Here is a 23,914-nt window from a genome sequence, read left to right on the forward strand (position 1 = left end):
GGATTAACGCCGGCGGATCGCTAGTTGGCATTGTTTATGGTTAGAACTAGGGCAGTATCTGATCGCCTTCGAACCTCTAATTTTCATTCTTGATTAATGAAAACATCTTTGGCAAATGCTTTCGCAGTAGTTCATCTTGTGTCGATCCAAGAATTTCACCTCTAGCGTCGCAATACGAATGCCCCCACTTGTCCCGATTAGTCATTACTTCAGGCTACGAAAACCAACAAAATAGAACCGAGCAACAGCATTAAACTATGAATGGAAATCTCATATAAATTATTTTTAAGCTAGATTGAGCTAAATTGCTGGGTTACTGTAAAAAGTTAACCTCATTTAAAAATGCAAATATATACTGCACTGTTTCTGCCTCACTCTTCTGTATCAACATATTCAAAATAACTGTAAACTTGTTATTATCTATGTTCTTCTCCAGTTATTAGTGGCCTACTGCTTTTGCTGTAATGTATTAAAAATCTTGATAAACACAGACCTCAATTGTTATGAAACCCCAATAAAACCAAGCTATCAAGAGAAAAGAGAACTGTTTACTTCCATTATTTTCATGGTTATAAAGCTTCAAGTTACATTTAAGGAAAAATAAAGAATTACTACAGTGTAAATATTATATTTTGCAACAATAAATTAATGTATAAATTGTGTATTGTAAATATGCTCTTTTTTACACTGAAAACAAATGTAGAAAATATAACAAATTAATTACTGTACATCATAACACAATACTGTACTATAAGATTAAAAATATAGGTAGTAGGTTGGTAGACAGCAACCACCCAGGGAAGTACTACCGTCCTGCCAGATGACTGTGAAACAGAAACCTGTAACTGTTTTGCATGATGGTAGGATTGCTGGTTTCTTTTTCTGTCTCATAAACACGCTAGATAACAGGGATATCTTGCTACTCCTACTTACACTTTGGTCACACTTCACAGACACGCACATGCATATATATATACATACATCTAGGTTTTTCTCCTTTTTCTAAATAGCTCTTGTTCCTTTTTATTTCTTCTATTGTCCATGGGGAAGTGGAAAAGAATCTTTCCTCCGTAAGCCATGCGTGTCGTATGAGGCGACTAAAATGCCGGGAGCAATGGGCTAGTAACCCCTTCTCCTGTAGACATTTACTAAAAAAGAGAAGAAGAAAAACTTTATAAAACTGGGATGCCTAAATGTGCGTGGATGTAGTGCGGATGACAAGAAACAGATGATTGCTGATGTTATGAATAGCGTGTTTGATAGGAGTGAATGGAGACAAATGGTTTTTAATACTTGACGTGCTGTTGGAGTGTGAGCAAAGTAACATTTATGAAGGGGTTCAGGGAAACCGGCAGGCCGGACTTGAGTCCTGGAGATGGGAAGTGCAGTGCCTGCACTCTGAAGGAGGGGTGTTAATGTTGCAGTTTAAAAACTGTAGTGTAAAGCACCCTTCTGGCAAGACACTGATGGAGTGAATGATGGTGAAAGTTTTTCTTTTTCGGGCCACCCTGCCTTGGTGGGAATCGGCCAGTGTGATAATAAAAAAAAAATAATAAAAAAAAGATTAAAAATAATTAACATCTATCAATACTTAAACACAACAGACAGTTCAAGTCTGAGCTGTGATATAACAAATGTGGAGAAAGTTATCTGGATGACTCAGGTGTTCACTTAACCACTGTAAAGGGGTATCTTGTGGTGCCTCAATGCCTTGAATAACGACTCTGTCACCTGTAAACATATTTTACATTAAACAAACTTACAATGATATTAGTCAATTAATATTGAAGAGTTTTACATAAGTTTCCCAGATTAAGACTGGCCAGACGACTACATAACTATATAAAGTATACTACTGCCATAGAAGAAATTTCTGGTATTTACAAAAATTTGTATGACTAGATTTGAAAGAATTACAATGAATAAACTGTAAGAAAAAACAAATAACAATGTTTTATTTTTTTTAATATTTAATGGTGTTTGGATACTATCCTAAGGTGCCCACATGCAAAATTGGAAGTAAAGAGTAGTAAGGGAGAAAAAGTTAGCATATGAGAAGTTTTTACAAAGTAGAAGTGATGCAAGGAGGGAAGAGTATATGGAGAAAAAAAGAGAGGTTAAGAGAGTGGTGAAGCAATGTAAAAAGAGAGCAAATGAGAGAGTGGGTGAGCTGTTATCAACAAATTTTGTTGAAAATAAGAAAAAGTTTTGGAGTGAGATTAACAAGTTAAGGAAGCCTAGAGAACAAATGGATTTGTCAGTTAAAAATAGGAGAGGAGAGTTATTAAATGGAGAGTTAGAGGTATTGGGAAGATGGAGGGAATATTTTGAGGAATTGTTAAATGTTGATGAAGATAGGGAAGCTGTGATTTCGTGTATAGGGCAAGGAGGAATAACATCTTGTAGGAGTGAGGAAGAGCCAGTTGTGAGTGTGGGGGAAGTTCGTGAGGCAGTAGGTAAAATGAAAGGGGGTAAGGCAGCCGGGATTGATGGGATAAAGATAGAAATGTTAAAGGCAGGTGGGGATATAGTTTTGGAGTGGTTGGTGCAATTATTTAATAAATGTATGGAAGAGGGTAAGGTACCTAGGGATTGGCAGAGAGCATGCATAGTTCCTTTGTATAAAGGCAAAGGGGATAAAAGAGAGTGCAAAAATTATAGGGGGATAAGTCTGTTGAGTGTACCTGGTAAAGTGTATGGTAGTTATAATTGAAAGAATTAAGAGTAAGACGGAGAATAGGATAGCAGATGAACAAGGAGGCTTTAGGAAAGGTAGGGGGTGTGTGGACCAGGTGTTTACAGTGAAACATATAAGTGAACAGTATTTAGATAAGGCTAAAGAGGTCTTTGTGGCATTTATGGATTTGGAAAAGGCGTATGACAGGGTGGATAGGGGGGCAATGTGGCAGATGTTGCAAGTGTATGGTGTAGGAGGTAGGTTACTGAAAGCAGTGAAGAGTTTTTACGAGGATAGTGAGGCTCAAGTTAGAGTATGTAGAAAAGAGGGAAATTTTTTCCCAGTAAAAGTAGGCCTTAGACAAGGATGTGTGATGTCACCGTGGTTGTTTAATATATTTATAGATGGGGTTGTAAGAGAAGTAAATGCGAGGGTCTTGGCAAGAGGCGTGGAGTTAAAAGATAAAGAATCACACACAGGGTGGGAGTTGTCACAGCTGCTCTTTGCTGATGACACTGTGCTCTTGGGAGATTCTGAAGAGAAGCTGCAGAGATTGGTGGATGAATTTGGTAGGGTGTGCAAAAGAAGAAAATTAAAGGTGAATACAGGAAAGAGTAAGGTTATGAGGATAACAAAAAGATTAGGTGATGAAAGATTGAATATCAGATTGGAGGGAGAGAGTATGGAGGAGGTGAACGTATTCAGATATTTGGGAGTGGACGTGTCAGCGGATGGGTCTATGAAAGATGAGGTGAATCATAGAATTGATGAGGGAAAAAGAGTGAGTGGTGCACTTAGGAGTCTGTGGAGACAGAGAACTTTGTCCTTGGAGGCAAAGAGGGGAATGTATGAGAGTATAGTTTTACCAACGCTCTTATATGGGTGTGAAGCATGGGTGATGAATGTTGCAGCGAGGAGAAGGCTGGAGGCAGTGGAGATGTCATGTCTGAGGGCAATGTGTGGTGTGAATATAATGCAGAGAATTCGTAGTTTGGAAGTTAGGAGGAGGTGCGGGATTACCAAAACTGTTGTCCAGAGGGCTGAGGAAGGGTTGTTGAGGTGGTTCGAACATGTAGAGAGAATGGAGCGAAACAGAATAACTTCAAGAGTGTATCAGTCTGTAGTGGAAGGAAGGCGGGGTAGGGGTCGGCCTAGGAAGGGTTGGAGGGAGGGGGTAAAGGAGGTTTTGTGTGCGAGGGGCTTGGACTTCCAGCAGGCATGCGTGAGCGTGTTTGATAGGAGTGAATGGAGACAAATGGTTTTTAATACTTGACGTGCTGTTGGAGTGTGAGCAAAGTAACATTTATGAAGGGATTCAGGGAAACCGGCAGGCCGGACTTGAGTCCTGGAGATGGGAAGTACAGTGCCTGCACTCTGAAGGAGGGGTGTTAATGTTGCAGTTTAAAAACTGTAGTGTAAAGCACCCTTCTGGCAAGACAGTGATGGAGTGAATGATGGTGAAAGTTTTTCTTTTTCGGGCCACCCTGCCTTGGTGGGAATCGGCCAGTGTGATAATAAAAAAAAAAATAATAAAATATCTTGAGGCATGTGTGAGATACAGTACAATATCAAAAAGAAATTATATATAAAAATGCCATTTTTATAAGCAAAAAACTGCCTCCTGCCTTTGATTTAAGACTATCCAAAGTATCAACTGGTAGTTAGAAAATAAGTGTTGTTGAGTTTATGTGAATTTATTATTGCTCTCAAGAACCAAGTGGGATACCCAAAAACAATTCACTCTAAAACTGGGAAATATGGAGTGCCAGAATAATGGAAGATGTTATAAGAGGATGTATGTGCTAGATTAAATACCGAAGACTAATTACCATGAGCTTAATTCTACTCCTATAACAACAAAAAGGTAATTACAGCCAACAACACAACAGTACAGGCCTTTGTTTTACTAAGATACACCATCAGTAGAAAGTTTTAGATATAGCCCAAGAAGCATTCTCAAATTACTGAGCGGTAACTGTAAGGAACACATTCAGTTATCTCCAGAGGGTATTTCCTTTCTGGGGATACCTAACTACATTCTACCTTCATTTATGGCACTGGGCAGAAATTCATGAAGGAGATCTCCTAATGTCATCTTCCGACCATCTTCTGCTATGGGTTTAATAAGTCTCTGAAGTGGTGGTTGGCAATTAGAGTGTAAGCGAAAGGGAATATGCTTGAACCCTTCCTCTGGAGTACACTCCATTAATTTTCGATTTATTGCCCAAAATTGGTCAAATTTATCTGAAACAGGGAAATGTTTTATAATGTATCAAAATATAATAGGGATAATAAACCACTTTTTTTTTTTTTTAACAAGTCGGCCATCTCCCACAGAGGCAGGGTGACCCAAAAAGAAAGAAAATCCCCAAAGAGAAAATATTTTCATCATCATCCAACACTTTCACCTCACACACATAATCACTGTTTTTGCAGAGGTGCTCAGAACACAACAGTTTAGAATCATATACGTATAAAGATACACAACATATCCGTCCAAACTGCTAATATCCCGAACCCCTCCTTTAGAGTGCAGGCATTGTACTTCCCATTTCCAGGACTCAAGTCTGGCTATATAAAAATAACCGGTTTCCCTGAATCCCTTCATTAAATATTATCCTGCTCACACTCCAACAGATCGTCAGGTCCCAAATACCATTTGTCTCCATTCACTCCTATCGAACACGCTCATGCACGCCTGCTGGAAGTCCAAGCCCCTCACCCACAAAACCTCCCTTACCCCTTCTTCCAATATTTTAAAAAGAAAAACTTTCGCTTTTCATTTTGAGTCACCCTGCCTCGGGGTGATACAGCTGGTGTGTTAAAAAAAATCATAATAATCTTGATTCTACAAGTACATGATACACTAACATGAGTTCATGTTAGTGTATCATGTACTTGTAGAAGCAAGTAAAACATTTGAAGAGATATATAATGAGACTAAAATTCCTTTGGATACAACATACACACAGAAATCATAATTACAATGAGATGTGACTTACCCCATTTCCACAAATTACTTAGCCCTGAAATTCAGATAAAGAAAAATTAAAAAATCAATAAATGTGTGGTGCCTCACACATGAGTTTAGTTTCTGAGTCTTTGGGCATCATAAAAATGCACTACACAAAATGAATAACCCCCCTCAAAAAAAATAAAGTACCTGGTAGGTAAACAATGGAAAATGCTGAAAAGATTTGTGAACATATGTACAAAGTTCAAAACATTCTGTACTAATAAAATACAGTACTGCACATGTAAATCTACAAACGTTTAAAGAATTCACTAGACATCACTGACACAACTAATAAACCCATTATCAAATTGGTTACTAGTAAGACACAAAAATCACATGCACTTCCACAAGCATTCTAAATGTATGAATATTCAAATAATATATTCATGGAAAGCATCAAATGTTTAAAGATTTAATACCCAGAGTTTAAAAGTTTGTCATCACTATTGTTTTAATTATTGCCAGACTTTTGCATATTTAACGTGCAGTATCACTAGCAATGTTCCTGGGTGTCATGATTAATAGGCAGTGATGAGAAAGAGTGATGTAGATAACTAAAGAAACTTCATAAAATCCCTTGTTATTAATAATTAGGCCTTGATCATTTGAAGCATGCTGCTGCAAATTAACTGTAATGTAAGTGGTGGTGGTAATGGCAAGAGGTGCTGTATGCACATGTGCACAGCAGTCCGTTTTAAAAGTTTGAATCTCAATCTCTCTCTCTCATACACCTTTCCACGTGCTGATTAAATATTTAGTTACCATAAAGAAAGCACGTTACAATAATGCAAAAAAGCAGGGAATTCTAAATTAAGTTTTACCATATATAGTACACTTTTCAACTCAATAGCTCAAAGTAATATGTATGAAATATACATCATATTAAAAAAATGATGATACCAAGAACCCATATAGTACTTACCATTGCACAGCCCCATCCATAGCTGCTTGTGGTCTTTACCCTGCATGTTGGTGATGATTTGCCCTCTATGTTTTAGCCCATCAGCTTCCTTTAGAGATGACATGAAATGAGATTCCACCACTTCCCTGTGAAATTTGATATAAAATGACTATATAGCTACTATTTTTTGCTAAGAACACATAAACAACTTTAACAACATTGCTCAATTGACCTGTCGTAAAAGATATACGCCTGGTAAGCCAAATCAGATTTAGCTGCAGAATGTAAGCAGTCATAGGTGAACTGAACACCTTCTGAATAGAAGATAAGAAATGACCTGTAAAAAAGAGCCAAGTATCCAACTCTTTTTCTCTGATGCTGATTTATATATAGTAAACAATAATGAACACAGTACAGTCTATATTCAACATCCTAACCCTAGCCCTGCCTACCAGTGTTATGTATATTTCTGTTAGTATTTGACTAGGAGCTCTCTTTTTACCCCATCCTACAAATAAAAACTCAAGCTACAGTATGCTTTAGCATTAGTTTTAATAAGTATAACTCATGTACTCCTCTTTTGGTGTATTGTTAGGTCTTAGCCATAAGGTCAAGAGTCTCCCTTATTAATTTGAATATTACTGATCAAAACTGCATTTTATAGCAGATCTCTGAAAAAATGTCCTTATTAATAACAACAGTACTGTATATATGCATTCAATTATGATATCAACTAATGGCCAACTAGAATTTTTAAATACCCAATTTTCATTTGTAATACAAACATTCTGGCTAAGCAGAGATATATAAGATACCTACATATACATTTTCTCACATATACTACATATTCTCACCTAGAGCTGCAACCCAAGAATAAATTAAATGACTGTGTCTAAAATCATTTTCAAATTATTGTATTTTCTTTAATACAGCATTAAGTTATAAATGTACAACAATTTGCTAGGTGTTAAGTAGATGTCAGTGCCATTTAAGACACTTAGAAAATGAAATTTCAAATTTTGGGTCATGGACCAAAAACTAATGGAAACCACTGCTGTAGACTTACTAAGAAGAGAGTTATAGCAACCTATGGTAATCAGATGCATTTTAAAAATGTTATAAATACTCAGGATGCACTTAAAGAATGTTTTTTTTTTTAACATGTAGGCCATTTCCCACCAAGACAGGGTGACCCAAAAAGAAAGAAAAACCCAAAATGAAAGAAAAAACTTTCATCATCACTCAACACTTTCACCATCACTCATACATAATCACTGTCTTTGTAGAGGTGTTCAGATACAACAGTTTAGATGTCCCTCCAAACTGCCAATGTCCCAAACCCCTCCCATCTCCAGGACTCATGTCTTTCTAACCAGTTTCCCTGAATCCCTTCACAAAATATTACCTTGCTCACACTCCAACAGTTCATCAGGTCCCAAAAGCCATTCGTCTCCATTCACTATCTAAAATGTTCACTCACACTTGCTGGAAGTCCAAGCCCCTCACCCAGAAAACCTCCTTTACCCCCTCCCTCCAACCTTTTCGAGGATAACCCCTACCCCTCCTTATTTACCCTACGGATTTATATGCTCTCCAAGTCATTCTACTTTGTTCTATTCTCTCTAAATGACCAAACCACCTCAACAACCCCTCTTCAGCCCTCTGGCTAATACTTTTAGTAACTCCAAACCTCCTCCTAATTTCTACACTGCGAATTCTCTGCATAATATTTACACCACACATTGCCCTTAGACATGACATCTCCACTGCCTCCAGCCTCCTCCTCACTGCAACATTTATAACCCATGCTTCACACCCATGCAAGAGTGTTGGTACCACTATACTCTCAAACATTCCCTTCTTTGCCTCCATGGATAATGTATTTACATAGTAACATATTTACATAAACTACTACGCGTAAAATTATAGCTTTAATAGCAAATGAAGCTACATGCAGGTGCAGAACCCTCACATTTCAAAATTTTAAGCTTCAGTAACAACCTCAGAAACATTAACGCCTAATAATACTTAGTGATATCCATATTAAGCTTTGCTAATCCAATGATCCACAAATTTCCATTTCCTGAATAGCCTGCATGCCTTCCTCCTTAATATATACCTTAAATTACTAAACCCACCAGAATCACTAGATATCTGTTCTGTGATAAACCAAATTTGAACCAACATAATAGCAACGAAAAATGTTAGCATAATTCCTAACAAGGCAAGAGACCACTACTAGTGGTTAATTGTCTGGAATGATAAATTATCTAATTATTTATGAAAATTAGTGCATATGCCAAATGAGAACACATTCTGGGACTTATTCTGGCTTCTAAACTCCGTTCATAAAACATCAATAAACTACTAGGAATCATACAACCAGCACCATAATTATAGTGATGATGGCTGCAAAGTGGAAGGTGGAAAACTCAAAGTACTTCAGCATTGACACTAGAATATTACTCATCTGTTTCACCTAGCAATTCAATAATCAAGAAGACAGCAAAGTTCTTATAACAAGCCATGAGCAAAACCCTACATAGCAAACCCTTAAATGCAGCAGATCAAACATTTTTGCTTATGTCAAACAATCCAGAAGAATACAAATATTCATGTAGAGGTCCAACAATGTTAGGATAGAGAGATTCATCTGCCTATATCTTGACTTCCCAAATGGTCAAGGGACATACCACACTACTGCTTTAATTTCGTGTCAGGAGAGGAATCATTTCAACTTTCCAGCATGCTTAAAAGACCATGTCATGTCAAGTTGGACATCTAGATTTAATCCAAAAACTTTCTGCCCTATACTTTGCATCCAAGATTAAAATAGCACGACTTAGGGGTTAGAGGTGTGTAGCAGGTTTGGTGTGGTTCTGATGAAATAATTGGTTCCAGAAATGTCAAATTGGGGTGATACTACTCAGTAATCATACTAATCTTCGTTTGACTCATACATATTCACTGACAGTTGCAGGTCACTATGAAAAGCACTGTCAAAGTTACTGCACAGAGACTTTGATATCTACACCTAATTATTAATACTAAACCTAATTAGTACTGTACTGTTCTGTATTACCAGACAGAATATACAGAATCCACCGCAACCCTGTATCACTACATGAGCAAGTTCTTTGTTTGTATAATGCTGAAATAAGACACCACTTCCTAAGATGTCTACAGTCAGTACATTACAACAAATTTAAACACAGTGCATTATTACATTCTTAATCAAAGATATTATTTTAGTTCATTCAGCATGCATTTGCTCACTCACTTTTATTAATTGCATATTAACAATAAAATGCCTTATATGTCACCATGGTGTAGAAAAAAAAAGAAGCAAAAAGCAAACCTGGTTTGACATCTGATAAGATCTTGTTCAGGAAAGTGAGAGAAGTGAGCAGTGAGACACCAAGGCAGTGCTGACCCTCCACACTGAAGGTCAAACAATACACCAACTGGATAGTGCCTGAGGAAAACAGTGGAGCTAAAAAAAATAATGCTACATCGTTAAGATTATTCATATATCAAAATAAAATGCAATAAGAGCCTAAATTTGTCAACAAAGTGGGGACTTTTATTTAGTGGGAAGTATTTATTATTAATATGTCCATTTATATTACAATGCTCAACAATTTCATTTTATGGAGGAAATATAAAATGGCATTACAAAATCTAAATGTATTTTATTATTAGATTGTAACAAAAGATGAAATTGACAATCCTAAAACTGCATAAATAAAACTCCAACTGGCAATGCATACCCTATGGTAGATGTTGTTGTACAATGTGAAGATAAAAAATTACTCATGTTGGGAGAAACAGTATCTGTTAACTAAAAACATAAAGAAACTGTAATATACTGGATAAAAAATATATCAGGTATGAAGAACCACTGTACATATACATGTATATAAAAGTTAAAACCCACGTGGGTTATTCGTCACAGACACACACACAGACACACACACAGACACACACACACACAGACACACACGCAGACACACACGCAGACACACACGCAGACACACACACAGACACACACACAGACACACACACAGACACACACACAGACACACACACGGACACACACACGGACACACACACGGACACACACACGGACACACACACGGACACACACACGGACACACACACACACACACACACACACACACACACACACACACACACACACACACGGGCGCACGCACACACAGACACACACAAACAATAATAATAGTGTGTTAACGTGACCCCCCCCTCTTTTTCAAAGAACGACGAGATAAACACACACACACACACACACACACACACCTAGAAGCCTTGCTGATCGCCGTCACTGATGCTGTGGATTATAATATCGGAAACTACCGGCCTAGGATTGGCTGGTAGGGCTGCTGTAGTGTTCCTCCAGCCTGATGTTCATATGTTCTTGTGATATTCAACCAGGCTAAGCCCAACCTGCCTCACAACACAGGAGTCACGTGAAATCATGATTTCACTCACATTTTCTTGACGTCACTACATGTAACTCACACTTCACAGACACACACACACACACATACACACACACATACACACACACACACACACACACACACACACACACACACACACACACACACACACACACACACACACACACACACACGGGCGCACGCACACACAGACACACACAAACAATAATAATAGTGTGTTAACGTGACCCCCCCCCTCTTTTTCAAAGAACGACGAGATAAACACACACACACACACACACACACACACACACACACACACACACACACCTAGAAGCCTTGCTGATCGCCGTCACTGATGCTGTGGATTATAATATCGGAAACTACCGGCCTAGGATTGGCTGGTAGGGCTGCTGTAGTGTTCCTCCAGCCTGATGTTCATATGTTCTTGTGATATTCAACCAGGCTAAGCCCAACCTGCCTCACAACACAGGAGTCACGTGAAATCATGATTTCACTCACATTTTCTTGACGTCACTACATGTAACTCACACTTCACAGACACACACACACACACACACATACACACACACATACACACACACACACACACACACACATACACACACACACACACACACACACACACACACACACATACACACACACACACACATACACATACACACACATGCACACACATGCACACACATACACACACACACACACACACACACACACATATGTAGTCACAATGTGCAAGGAGGCTGAGGAGAGGTTTGTACCCAAGGGTAACAGGAATAATGAAAAAGCCAGGATGAGCCCATGGTTCACTCAAAGATGCAAGGAGGCAAAAACCAAGTGTGCTAGGGAATGGAAGAAATATAGAAGGCAAAGGACCCAGGAGAATAAGGAGAGCAGTCGTAGAGCCAGAAACGAATATGCACAGATAAGAAGGGAGGCCCAACGTCAATATGAAAACGACATAGCAGCAAAAGCCAAATCTGACCCGAAGCTGTTATACAGCCACATCAGGAAGAAAACAACCGTCAAAGACCAGGTAATCAGGCTAAGGAAGGAAGGAGGAGAGACAACAATAAATGACAGTGAAGTATGTGAGGAACTCAACAAGAGATTCAAAGAAGTGTTCACAGAGGAGACAGAAGGGGCTCCAGAAAGACGGAGAGGTGGGGTACACCACCATGTGCTGGACACAGTACACACAACCGAGGAAGAAGTGAAGAGGCTTCTGAGTGAGCTAGATACCTCAAAGGCAATGGGGCCAGATAACATCTCTCCATGGGTCCTGAGAGAGGGAGCAGAGGCGCTATGTGTACCCCTAACAACAATATTCAATACATCTATCGAAACAGGGAGATTGCCTGAGGCATGGAAGACAGCAAATGTGGTACCAATCTTTAAAAAAGGAGACAGACATGAAGCACTAAACTACAGACCAGTGTCACTGACATGTATAGCATGCAAAATCATGGAAAAGATTGTCAGGAGAAGAATGGTGGAACATCTAGAAAGGAATGATCTCATCACCAGCAGACAACATGGTTTCAGAGACGGGAAATCCTGTGTCACAAACCTACTGGAGTTCTATGACATGGTGACAGCAGTAAGAGAAGAGAGAGAGGGGTGGGTGGATTGCATTTTCTTAGACTGCAAGAAGGCGTTTGACACAGTACCACACAAGAGATTAGTGCAAAAACTGGAGGACCAAGCAGGAATAACAGGGAAGGCACTGCAATGGATCAGGGAATACTTGTCAGGAAGACAGCAGAGAGTAATGGTACGAGGCGAGGTGTCAGAGTGGGCACCTGTGACCAGTGGGGTCCCACAGGGGTCAGTCCTAGGACCAGTGCTGTTTCTGGTATTTGTGAACGACATGACGGAAGGAATAAACTCCGAGGTGTCACTGTTTGCAGATGACGTGAAGTTGATGAGAAGAGTTCATTCGATCGAAGACCAGGCAGAAATACAAAGGGATCTGGACAGGCTGCAGACCTGGTCCAGCAACTGGCTCCTGGAGTTCAATCCCACCAAGTGCAAAGTCATGAGGATTGGGGAAGGGCAAAGAAGACCGCAGATGGAGTACAGTCTAGGGGGTCAGAGACTACAAACATCACTCAAGGAAAAAGATCTTGGGGTGAGTATAACACCAGGCACATCTCCTGAAGCGCACATCAACCAAATAACTGCTGCAGCATATGGGCGCCTAGCAAACCTCAGAACAGCATTCCGACATCTTAATAAGGAATCGTTCAGGACCCTATACACCGTGTACGTTAGGCCCATATTGGAGTATGCGGCACCAGTTTGGAACCCACACCTAGCCAAGCATGTAAAGAAACTAGAGAAAGTGCAAAGGTTTGCAACAAGACTAGTCCCAGAGCTAAGAGGTATGTCCTACGAGGAGAGGTTAAGGGAAATCAACCTGACGACACTGGAGGACAGGAGAGATAGGGGGGACATGATAACGACTTACAAAATACTGAGAGGAATTGACAAGGTGGACAAAGACAGGATGTTCCAGAGATTGGACACAGTAACAAGGGGACACAGTTGGAAGCTGAAGACACAGATGAATCACAGGGATGTTAGGAAGTATTTCTTCAGCCACAGAGTAGTCAGTAAGTGGAATAGTTTGGGAAGCGATGTAGTGGAGTCAGGATCCATACATAGCTTTAAGCAGAGGTATGATAAAGCTCATGGTTCAGGGAGAGTGACCTAGTAGCGACCAGTGAAGAGGCGGGGCCAGGAGCTTGGACTCGACCCCTGCAACCTCAACTAGGTGAGTAACTAGGTGAGTACATACACACACATACACACACACACACATACACACACACATACACACAACTAACAGAGTAGTCAGTAAGTGGAATAGTTTGGGAAGCAATGTAGTGGAGGCAGGATCCATACATAGCCAGGAGCTGTGACTCGACCCCTGCAACCACAAATAGGTGAGTACACACATACACACACACACATACACACACACACACATACACACACACATACACACACACATACACACAACTAACAGAGTAGTCAGTAAGTGGAATAGTTTGGGAAGCAATGTAGTGGAGGCAGGATCCATACATAGCTTTAAGCAGAGGTATGATAAAGCTCACGGTTCAGGGAGAGTGACCTAGTAGCGATCAGTGAAGAGGCGGGGCCAGGAGCTTGGACTCGACCCCCGCAACCTCAACTAGGTGAGTACATACACATACACACACACACACACACACACACACACACACACACACACACACACACACACACACACACGTACTCATATACAACAGGCCTAGTGTCTAATCGACATGTGCCTAGGACAAAATGGTAACTAACAGAGTGGTGAGGCGGGTGAGGGCTTACTCCTTTATCTGGAAATCACCAGGGAGGGGTGGCTTGCTACATAACTGTACTAGCAAGATCTAAAACATAGAACTCCTCAACCTAATGCCCAGATCCAGGCTCTGCCCTCTCATGGTTCATGGTATCACCTGACTTTCATCACCACTGACCTCTCCACCACCTGACCTGATTCCAGAGTGATTGTATGATTTATTAGCCAATGTTTTTACCTATTTTTATGTACCTTATAAAGCCCCAATATGGGTGAAATGTGGCATAATATAATTTTTATTTATTAACACATCGGCTAATTCCCACCAAGGCAGGGTGGCCCCCCCAAAAAAAAAAACTTTCGTCATCATTCACTCCATCACTGTCTTGCCAGAGGGGTGCTTTACACTACCGTTATAAAACTGCAACATTAACACCCCTCCTTCAGAATGCAGACACTGTACTTCCCATCTCCAGGACTCCAGTCCAGCCTGCTGGTTTCCCTGAATCCCTTCGTAAATGTTACTTTGCTCACGCTCCACCAGACTATCAGGTATTAAAAACCATTTGTCTCCATTCACTCCTATCAAATGCACTCTCACATGCTTGCTGGAAGTCCAAGCCCCTTGCACACAAAACCTCCTTTACCCCCTCCCTCCAACCCTTCTTAGGCCGACCCCTACCCCACCTTCCCTCCACTACAGATTTATACACTCTCGAAGTCATTCTGTTTTATTCCATTCTCTCTAAATGTCCAAACCACCTCAACAACCCCTCCTCAGCCCTCTGGATAATAGTTTTGGTAATCCCACACCTTCTCCTAATTTCCAAACTACGAATTCTCTTTACATTCACCCTGCTAAAAATATCTGAAATTACCATATTCAGGTTCATGCCTTTGTTTACCAATCAATTATGTTTATTTATTTATTTAATTTATTTATTTATTTATTTATTTATTTATGTCTTTGCAAATAGTACATTGAGATTTTGTATTTACAATAATGGGTTGTAATGCAAAGAGAGCCTCTATTATGCTTAGGCATTATGGGCCAACTTAACATTATTGGCTTACAGACTACTTAACACTAAGAATTATGGCATAGCTGTACAGCAGAATATTAATTATATCATAGTTGTACAGTAGATTATTAATTGTAAGTGAATCTAATTTATATAAGACAAAAGATATATTCATATATTCAAAAATGCTTTTGTGAAAACAATGATTCAGTTATATTCCTGTCAACAATGGATAAAAGGTTCGAAGTAATTGTTGAAATTATGATGTTGGAATAACATAAGTGAGTATGTGTGTACTGAGTATTTAGCATTTAGTCTAGGGTGATTAAGTGGCTTTTGAGAAGAGTCTTAAATTGATTTTCAGACTGGGTTACTTTAGTATCTTCTGGTAATGAATTCCAAATTTTGGGGCCCTTTATGTGCATAGATTTTCTACACAGTGTGATATGGACACGAGGTATATCAAAAAGAGATCTGTGTCTTGTGTTATGGTCATGTGTCCTGCTAAGGTTGGTGAGAAGTTTGAGTGGAGAGTTTACATTTGCGTGTATTGTTCGGTGTTATGTAGTAGGCACATGAATAAGTATGGATGTTCTTAATGGTGAGCAGATTCAAACTTTTGAAAACTGGTGGAGTATGCTGGTGGGAGAGGGAATTTGTTATCATTCTGACTGCTGCCTTTTGCTGGGTTATTAGAGGTCTTAGGTGATTGAATGTTGTTGATCCCCATGCACAAATTCCGTAGGTGAGGTAAGGGTATATGAGTGAATGGTACAGTGCCAGGAGAGCTGATTGTGGAATGTAGTACCTTATCTTTGATAGTATACCTACAGTCTTAGAGATTTTCTTGGTGATTTGTTGTATGTGTGTCTGGAACTTAAGGCTACAGTCAAGGTAGATACCTAGGAATTTTCCCTCTGTAAGTCTTGTGACTGATGATCCATTTAGTGTTATGTTAATTGGATGATTTGCAGCTTTATTTCCAAACTGAATGAAATATGGTTTATCTGTATTCAGGGTAAGTTTATTAGTCATCATCCAGGCAGATATTTTCTGCAATTCGGCACTGACAGTGTTTGCTAGTATGACTGGGTTTGGGTGGGAGAAGACGTATGTTGTATTTTCTGCAAATAATATGGGTTTGAGTAGCTGTGATACATTCGGTAGATCATTGATGTAGATGAGAAAGAGGAGTGGTCCAAGGACACTTCCTTGTGGGACTCCTACTGTGGTTGGGTGGAAGAGTTTGCACCATTTGCATACACATATTGAGTTCTGTTACTAAGGTATGACTTTAGGTAGTTTAGGGAGTGGCCTCTGATACCATAGTGCGTTAACTTGGAGTACAGCAGTTCGTGGCCGACTGTATCAAAAGCTTTACGTAAATCAATGAAAATGCCCAGCGGGACTTCTTTCTTTTCTAGTGCGGTATATATTAGTTCTAGCATGTGTATGATAGCATCATTTGTGCTTTTATTATTCCTGAATCTGAACTGACAAGGGTTTAATATGTTGTGTGAGATGAGGTAGGAATAGGTCCGTCTATAAATTAATTTTCAAAGATTTTAGAGAGCAGTGGTAAGTTAGATATTGGTCTATAGTTATTCAAGTCAGCTTGGTCACCTCCTTTATGGACTGGAGTGACCCTCGCTATTTTGAGGATTGTTGGGAAGGTATATGATTCAATGGATTTGTTAAAGAGTGTTACAATAATTGGTGACAATACTTGAGAAGCTTTTTTGTACATAAAAGCAGGTAAGTTGTTTATGTCACCTGCCTTGTTTTTAAAGGTGTTGATGATGAGCGAGACTTCTAGTGGGTTGGTTGGAGCTAGGAATAGCGTATTGGGGTAGGTACCTATGAGGTAGTCTGATGGACGGGTGTTTGAGCTTGGTATTTTGAGGTCTGAAATAACTCACCAAACACTGGGTTCAAACCCATGACACGCCAGTCCTAAAACTAGCAGGCCAGTGTGCTGCCTAATGCACTGTATGTATTTATAATTCAGCTTTGTCAAAAATTTAATTTTTAAATCTACATTTATTGACCAAACTCTACCAAACAAACAAGAACTCCCTAGACAAGCATAAAATGAGCATACAAAGATGATCAACGCATTTGGAAAACAAAGAAAAAATAATATTCAAATTCAGCCTTAAAAGTCTGTAATTTATAAATCTACAACTCTCAACTAATATCTACCAAAATAGCACAAACTCTTCACACATGTATAAAATGAATATACACAAACTATCAATGCATTTGGTAAAAATCTAGCTGACAACAAAAAATAATGTTTATAAATTAACCTTAATGAATACACCACGGTAGTCTTACTCATTGGAAGTGACTTTTCAATAGCCATAAATAGCCTCACCATTCAGAAGGATGAATCTTTGTTCATAATTAAATATTTGGCTCCAAAGTACCAATATCATAGAGCAGATCATTAAAAATCAGACTGCTGTAAGTCAGGGAACTATAGTGGTACCTCGAATTTCAAACAGCTCCCAACTCGAACAGCTATGTAAGTGTATTTTTGTAAGTGCTTTTGTAAGTGTATTTTTGGGGGTCTGAAATGGACTAATCTAATTTACATTATTCCTTATGGGAACAAATTCGTTCAGTAATGGCACTCGTACAGCCTTCTGGAACGAATTAAGGCTGATATTCTGGGTTCCACTGTACTACATTACTAAATATTTTTTTTTTTTTCAACAAACCGGCCGTATCCCACCAAGGCAGGGTGGCCCAAAAACAAAAACAAAAGTTTCTCTTTTTAAATTTAGTAATTTATACGGGAGAAGGGGTTACTAGCCCCTTGCTCCCGGCATTTTAGTCGCCTCTTACAACACGCATGGCTTACGGAGGAAGAATTCTGTTCCACTTCCCCATGGAGATAAGAGGAAATAAACAAGAACAAGAACTAGAAAGAAAATAGAAGAAAACCCAGAGGGATGTGTATATATACATATATATGCTTGTACATGTATGTGTAGTGAGACCTAAGTGTAAGTAGAAGTAGCAAGACATACCTGAAATCTTGCATGTTTATGAGACAAAAAAGGACACCAGCAATCCTACCATCATGTAAAACAATTACAGGCTTTCGTTTTACACTCACTTGGCAGGACGGTAGTACCTCCCTGGGCGGTTGCTGTCTACCAACCTACTACCTACAATTACTAAATATGCATAATATAAAAGTCCAAAACATAAAATATAATATGAAAGAATTTTTGGAACTAAAGAACACGAAAGTTTACCATTTAAGAGGTGTTCCATCACTCTCAAGCCACATTTCTGCATCTTGAAGCTCTTGCGCTGTAAACCTCAGGAAATGCTTACGAACCTGAAAAATTACAAGATCACATCACCAAAAAAAAAAAAAAACTTAAAATATTATAATACATTCCCTAACACTTTACTGAAGCTTTTCCCAAAGTCTAGTAACATTTCTAAATACAGCACACTGTAACCCATTCCACACCTCTTCCCAGGAAGCTCATATATACACATTACTAAATTAATAAATATTCTAAATAATATATCTCCTAATACAATACATTACATATTTTGTACACAGTGGTACCTCGGTATACGTCCTTAATCCGCTCCAGGACCTTGGACTTGTACCAAACAGGATGTATACCAAATGAATTTTCCCATTGGAAATACATGTATAGGGAAAACAATTAACCTGTTACCATGAAAAAAAATCCTCTTGTTACTGGCATATTATACATTCATTGGGTTGTATAAAATAATTTAAAACTGCTTAATACTAAATATGTAATTTAAACACTGCTCAGTACTAAAATACATACATAAATACAAAAGAATTAGATGAAATAAATGCAAATTTAACCTCACTTTACTTTGCTCCAAAGAGTCGAGTGCCTACTAGGATAGTGCTGAGAAGAGAGGAGGAGGAGATGTTATTGTTTGGAAGGAGAGTCCCCTTCTGTTTTTTGTCTCTTTTTCCTATCTGGACCTGGTTGAAGTTCACCAGGTTTGACATTTACTAAAAATCTGTTCAAAGAACTTTGCTTCTGCCTTATCCTCAGGATGTTTCAGAAATGTGACATTGTCTGGTCATTCCAAACGGCTTGTTTGGGCTTTGTTAGGGTGGTACTTCTCTGCAAAATTTTAGACATCCATCCATTTGGCAAAGATTTCCTCCTCTTCCGAGCCTGAAGAGAGTGAATTCATCTTAGTCTTGTGCTCTTCCTCCTCACGTTTCTGCAGCTCCTCAGTGGTCAGCTCTTCCCTGTGCCCCTCCACTAACTCCTCCACATCACCATCACTCACATCCAGACCCATAGACCTGTCCTGAGAGATAATATCCTTCAATAAAGACACAGCCTCAAAGCCCTCAAAGTCCCTTTCAGCCACTGCATCTGGCCGCAAATTCCTCCAAGCGGAGTTCATTGTTCTGTATGAAACTTCCTGCCAGGCTTTGTCAATGAGAGTTATGCAATGGGCAGTCATGGCTTTGTCTCGAGAGAGAGGTAAACAAGCAAAAATTTTCGCATCCAAACAGAACGTATACTAAGCTGAACTTATTCCATAGCGGACGTACACCGAGGTACCACTGTATGTATATGTATGTATGTAGTATAATATATATAGTATATCTTTCTTTCAACACACCGGCCGTATCTCACCGAGGCAGGGTGGCCCAAAAGGAAAAACGAAAGTTTCTCCTTTTACATTTAGTAATATATACAGGAGAAGGGGTTACTAGCCCCTTGCTCCTGGCATTTTAGTCGCCTCTTACAACACGCATGGCTTACGGAGGAAGAATTCTGTTCCACTTCCCCATGGAGATAAGAGGAAATAAACAAGAACAAGAACTAAAAAGAAAATAGAAGAAAAGCCAGAGGGGTGTGTATATATACAGTGGACCCCCGGTATTCGATGGCATCGGTATTCGATAAATCTGGTTTTCGATGCATTTTAACGCAAAAAAATTTTCCTCGGTATTCGATTGAAAACCCGGTATTCAATAAGATTTGTACGAGACCTGTCCACGTGTGGCCTGAACTGCTCCGTGTGTGCTAGTGTTTACAAGCCAGCCAGTGTGCGCGCATCTAAGGATACATTCGGTACATTCCATATTATCCATATTATCACTGTGTTTGGTGCTTGTTTCTGCAAAATAAGTCACCATGGGCCCCAAGAAAGCTTCTAGTGCCAACCCTTCGAGAAAAAAGTCGCTAATGACTTATGAAATGAAGAAAGAGATAATTGCAAAGTACGAAAGTGGAGTGCGTGTGTTGGAGCTGGTCAGGTTGTATAATAAACCCCAATCAACCAGGAAAACGGCAATTAAGGAAGCTGTTCTTGCAAAAGGTGCAACTGTGATTACGAAACAGCGATCACAAGTGTTAGAAAATGTTGAGATATTGTTACTGGTGTGGATAAATGAAAAACAGATAGCAGGAGATAGCATCTCTCAAGCGATCATTTGTGAAAAGGCTAGGCAGTTGCATGACGATTTGGTAAAGAAATTGCCTGCAACTAGTGGTGATGTGAGTGAATTTAAGGCCAGCAAAGGTTGGTTTGAAAGATTTAAGAATCGTAGTGGCATACATAGTGTGATTAGGCATGGTGAGGCTGCCAGTTATGTTGTGCGACAGAAGTCCAGTGACTCTCAAGCTGGTCCTAGTGGCATTAAAAGAAGAAGGGAAGTAACCCCGGAAAAGGACTTGCCACCTCAAGTCCTAATGGAAGGTTATTCCCCTTCTAAACACTAACACCTCTCCCCTCCTCCCATCCCATCAATCATCACCAGATCTTCATTAAAGGTAAGTGTCAATTATTTTATTGTTATTGTAATTATTCTATTGCATTAAACTTAATATTTCATGTAGTAAAAATTTTTTTTGTCATACTTTTGGGTGTCTTGCATGGATTAATTTGATTTCCATTACTTCTTATGAGGAAAATTGATTCGGTTTTCGATATTATCGGTATTCGATGAGCTCTCAGGAACGGATTAATATCGAATACTGGGGGTCCACTGTATATGCTTGTTCATGTATGATACATGTATGTGTAGTGTGACCTAAGTGTAAGTAGAAGTACAAAGACGTACCTGAAATCTTGCATGTTTATTAGACAGAAAAAAGACACCAGCAATCCTATCATCATGTAAAATAATTACAGGTTTCCGTTTTACACTCACTTGGCAGAACGGTAGTACCTCGCTGGGCAGCTGCTGTCTACCAACCTACTACCTATAATATATATATATATATATATATATATATATATATATATATATATATATATATATATATATATATATATATATATATATGCCTCGGTGGGAGACGACCGACTTGTTGAAAAAAAAAAAAAAAAAATATATACAGTGGACCCCCGGTTAACGATTTTAATCCGTGCAAGAGGGCTCATCGTTATGCGAAATAATCGTTATGCGAATGAATTTTCCCCATAAGAAATAATGGAAATCAAATTAATCCGTGCAAGACGCCCAAAAGTATGAAAAAAAATTTTTTTTTACCACATGAAATGTTAATTTTAATACACACAAACTGAAAAAGGCATGCACAATTAAATGACACTTACTTTTATTGAAGATCTGGTGATGATTGATGGGATGGGAGGAGGGGAGAGCATTATCTTCTTACTGTTTAGAAGAGGAATCCCCTTCCATTACGACTTGAGGTAGCAAGTCCTTTTCCGGGGTTACTTCCCTTCTTCTTTTAATGCCACTAGGACCAGCTTGAGAGTCACTGGACCTCTGTCGCACAACAAATCTGTCCATAGAGCTCTGTACCTCCCGTTCCTTTACGATTTGTCTAAAATGGGCCACAACATTGTCATTGAAATAGTCACCAGCACGGCTTGCAACAGCTGTGTCAGGGTGATTTTCATCTATAAAGGTTTGCAGTTCAACCCACTGTGCACACATTTCCTTAATCTTTGAAGTAGGCACAATGGATTCCACAACTGGCATAGGCTTCTCAGGGTTAGCCCCAAACCCTTCAAAATCTTTCTTAATTTCCATACTAATTCTCACCCTTTTTACCACAGGGTTGGCACTAGAAGCTTTCTTGGGGCCCATGGTCACTTATTTTCCAGAAACAGCACCGAAAACACTGTAATAATACGAAATATTCCGAGTGTATGCTTGGATGTTACCGCGGAGGCTGGCTGGTAAACAATGGGACGGCCGGCACATGTGAGGCTGGCTGAGGGCACATTGGACGCGTCTCGGACGAAAATCGGTAAGCGGGTTTTTAATCGGTATGCGCGGCAAAAATTTTGCGATAAAAGTAATCGGTATGCGGAAAAATCGCTATGTGATGCCATCGTTATGCGGGGGTCCACTGTATATATATATATATATATATATATATATATATATATATATATATATATATATATATATATATACATATATATATATATGCAATAAGATCACAGTAAACAGGTGATTTCAGAATATGCAAAACAACCACTCTGAAAGAATAGAGAAATTCCAAGCGCTTTCGTGACTACTCACATTATCAAAGATAATATGATAATGTGAGTAGTCACGAAAGCACTTGGAATTTCTCTATTCTTTCAGAGTGGTTGTTTTGCATACATATATATATATATATATATATATATATATATATATATATATATATATATATATATATATATATATATATATATATACATGTATATATATATATATATATATATATATATATATATATATATATATATATATATATATATATATATATATATATATATATATATATATACATATACATGTATATATATATATATATATACATGTATATGTATATATATATATATATATATATATATATATATTATAGATGTATATATATATTATATATATATATATTATAGATGTATATATATATATTGCATATATATATTATAGATGAAAATATATTTTTTTTTTCAACAAGTTCGCCGTCTCCCACCGAGGCAGGGTGACCCAAAAAAGAAGGAAAATCCCCAAAAAGAAAATGCTTTCATCATCATTCAACACTTTCACCACACTCACACATGATCACTGTTTTTGCAGAGGTGCTCAGAATACAACAGTTTAGAAGCATATACGTATAAAGATACACAACATATCCCTCCAAACTGCCAATATCCCAAACCCCTCCTTTAAAGTGCAGGCATTGTACTTCCCATTTCCAGGACTCAAGTCCGACTATATGAAAATAACCGGTTTCCCTGAATCCCTTCACTAAATATTACCCTGCTCACACTCCAACAGATCGTCAGGTCCCAAGTATTATTCGTCTCCATTCACTCCTATCTAACACGCTCATGCACGCTTGCTGGAAGTCCAAGCCCCTTGCCCACAAAACCTCCTTTACCCCCTCTCTCCAACCCTTTCGAGGACAACCCCTACCTCGCCTTCCTTCCCCTATAGATTTATATGCTTTCCATGTCATTCTACTTTG

General features: G+C 38.8%; 1 protein-coding gene across 7 annotated transcripts in view; it reads right to left on the reverse strand.

Moving 5' to 3' along the window:
• Positions 1 to 612: 612 nt before the first annotated feature.
• The window catches only part of Atg5 (autophagy protein 5), a 36,458-nt gene continuing 13,156 nt past the window's right edge, over positions 613 to 23,914 (reverse strand). For all 7 annotated transcript variants that reach the window (XM_053780210.2, XM_053780214.2, XM_070091581.1 and 4 more), the window contains exons 3-7: positions 18,707 to 18,792; positions 9,953 to 10,069; positions 6,616 to 6,740; positions 4,721 to 4,921; positions 613 to 1,731 (exon numbers count right to left, since the gene is read on the reverse strand). In XM_053780210.2, the coding sequence (XP_053636185.1) occupies positions 1,610 to 1,731; positions 4,721 to 4,921; positions 6,616 to 6,740; positions 9,953 to 10,069; positions 18,707 to 18,792 (651 nt within the window). In that variant the 3' untranslated portion in view covers positions 613 to 1,609. The remainder of the gene's footprint in view (positions 1,732 to 4,720; positions 4,922 to 6,615; positions 6,741 to 9,952; positions 10,070 to 18,706; positions 18,793 to 23,914) is intronic.

This window comes from Cherax quadricarinatus, chromosome 36 (genome assembly GCF_038502225.1).
Source record: "Cherax quadricarinatus isolate ZL_2023a chromosome 36, ASM3850222v1, whole genome shotgun sequence".
NCBI classification, from domain to species: domain Eukaryota; kingdom Metazoa; phylum Arthropoda; class Malacostraca; order Decapoda; family Parastacidae; genus Cherax; species Cherax quadricarinatus.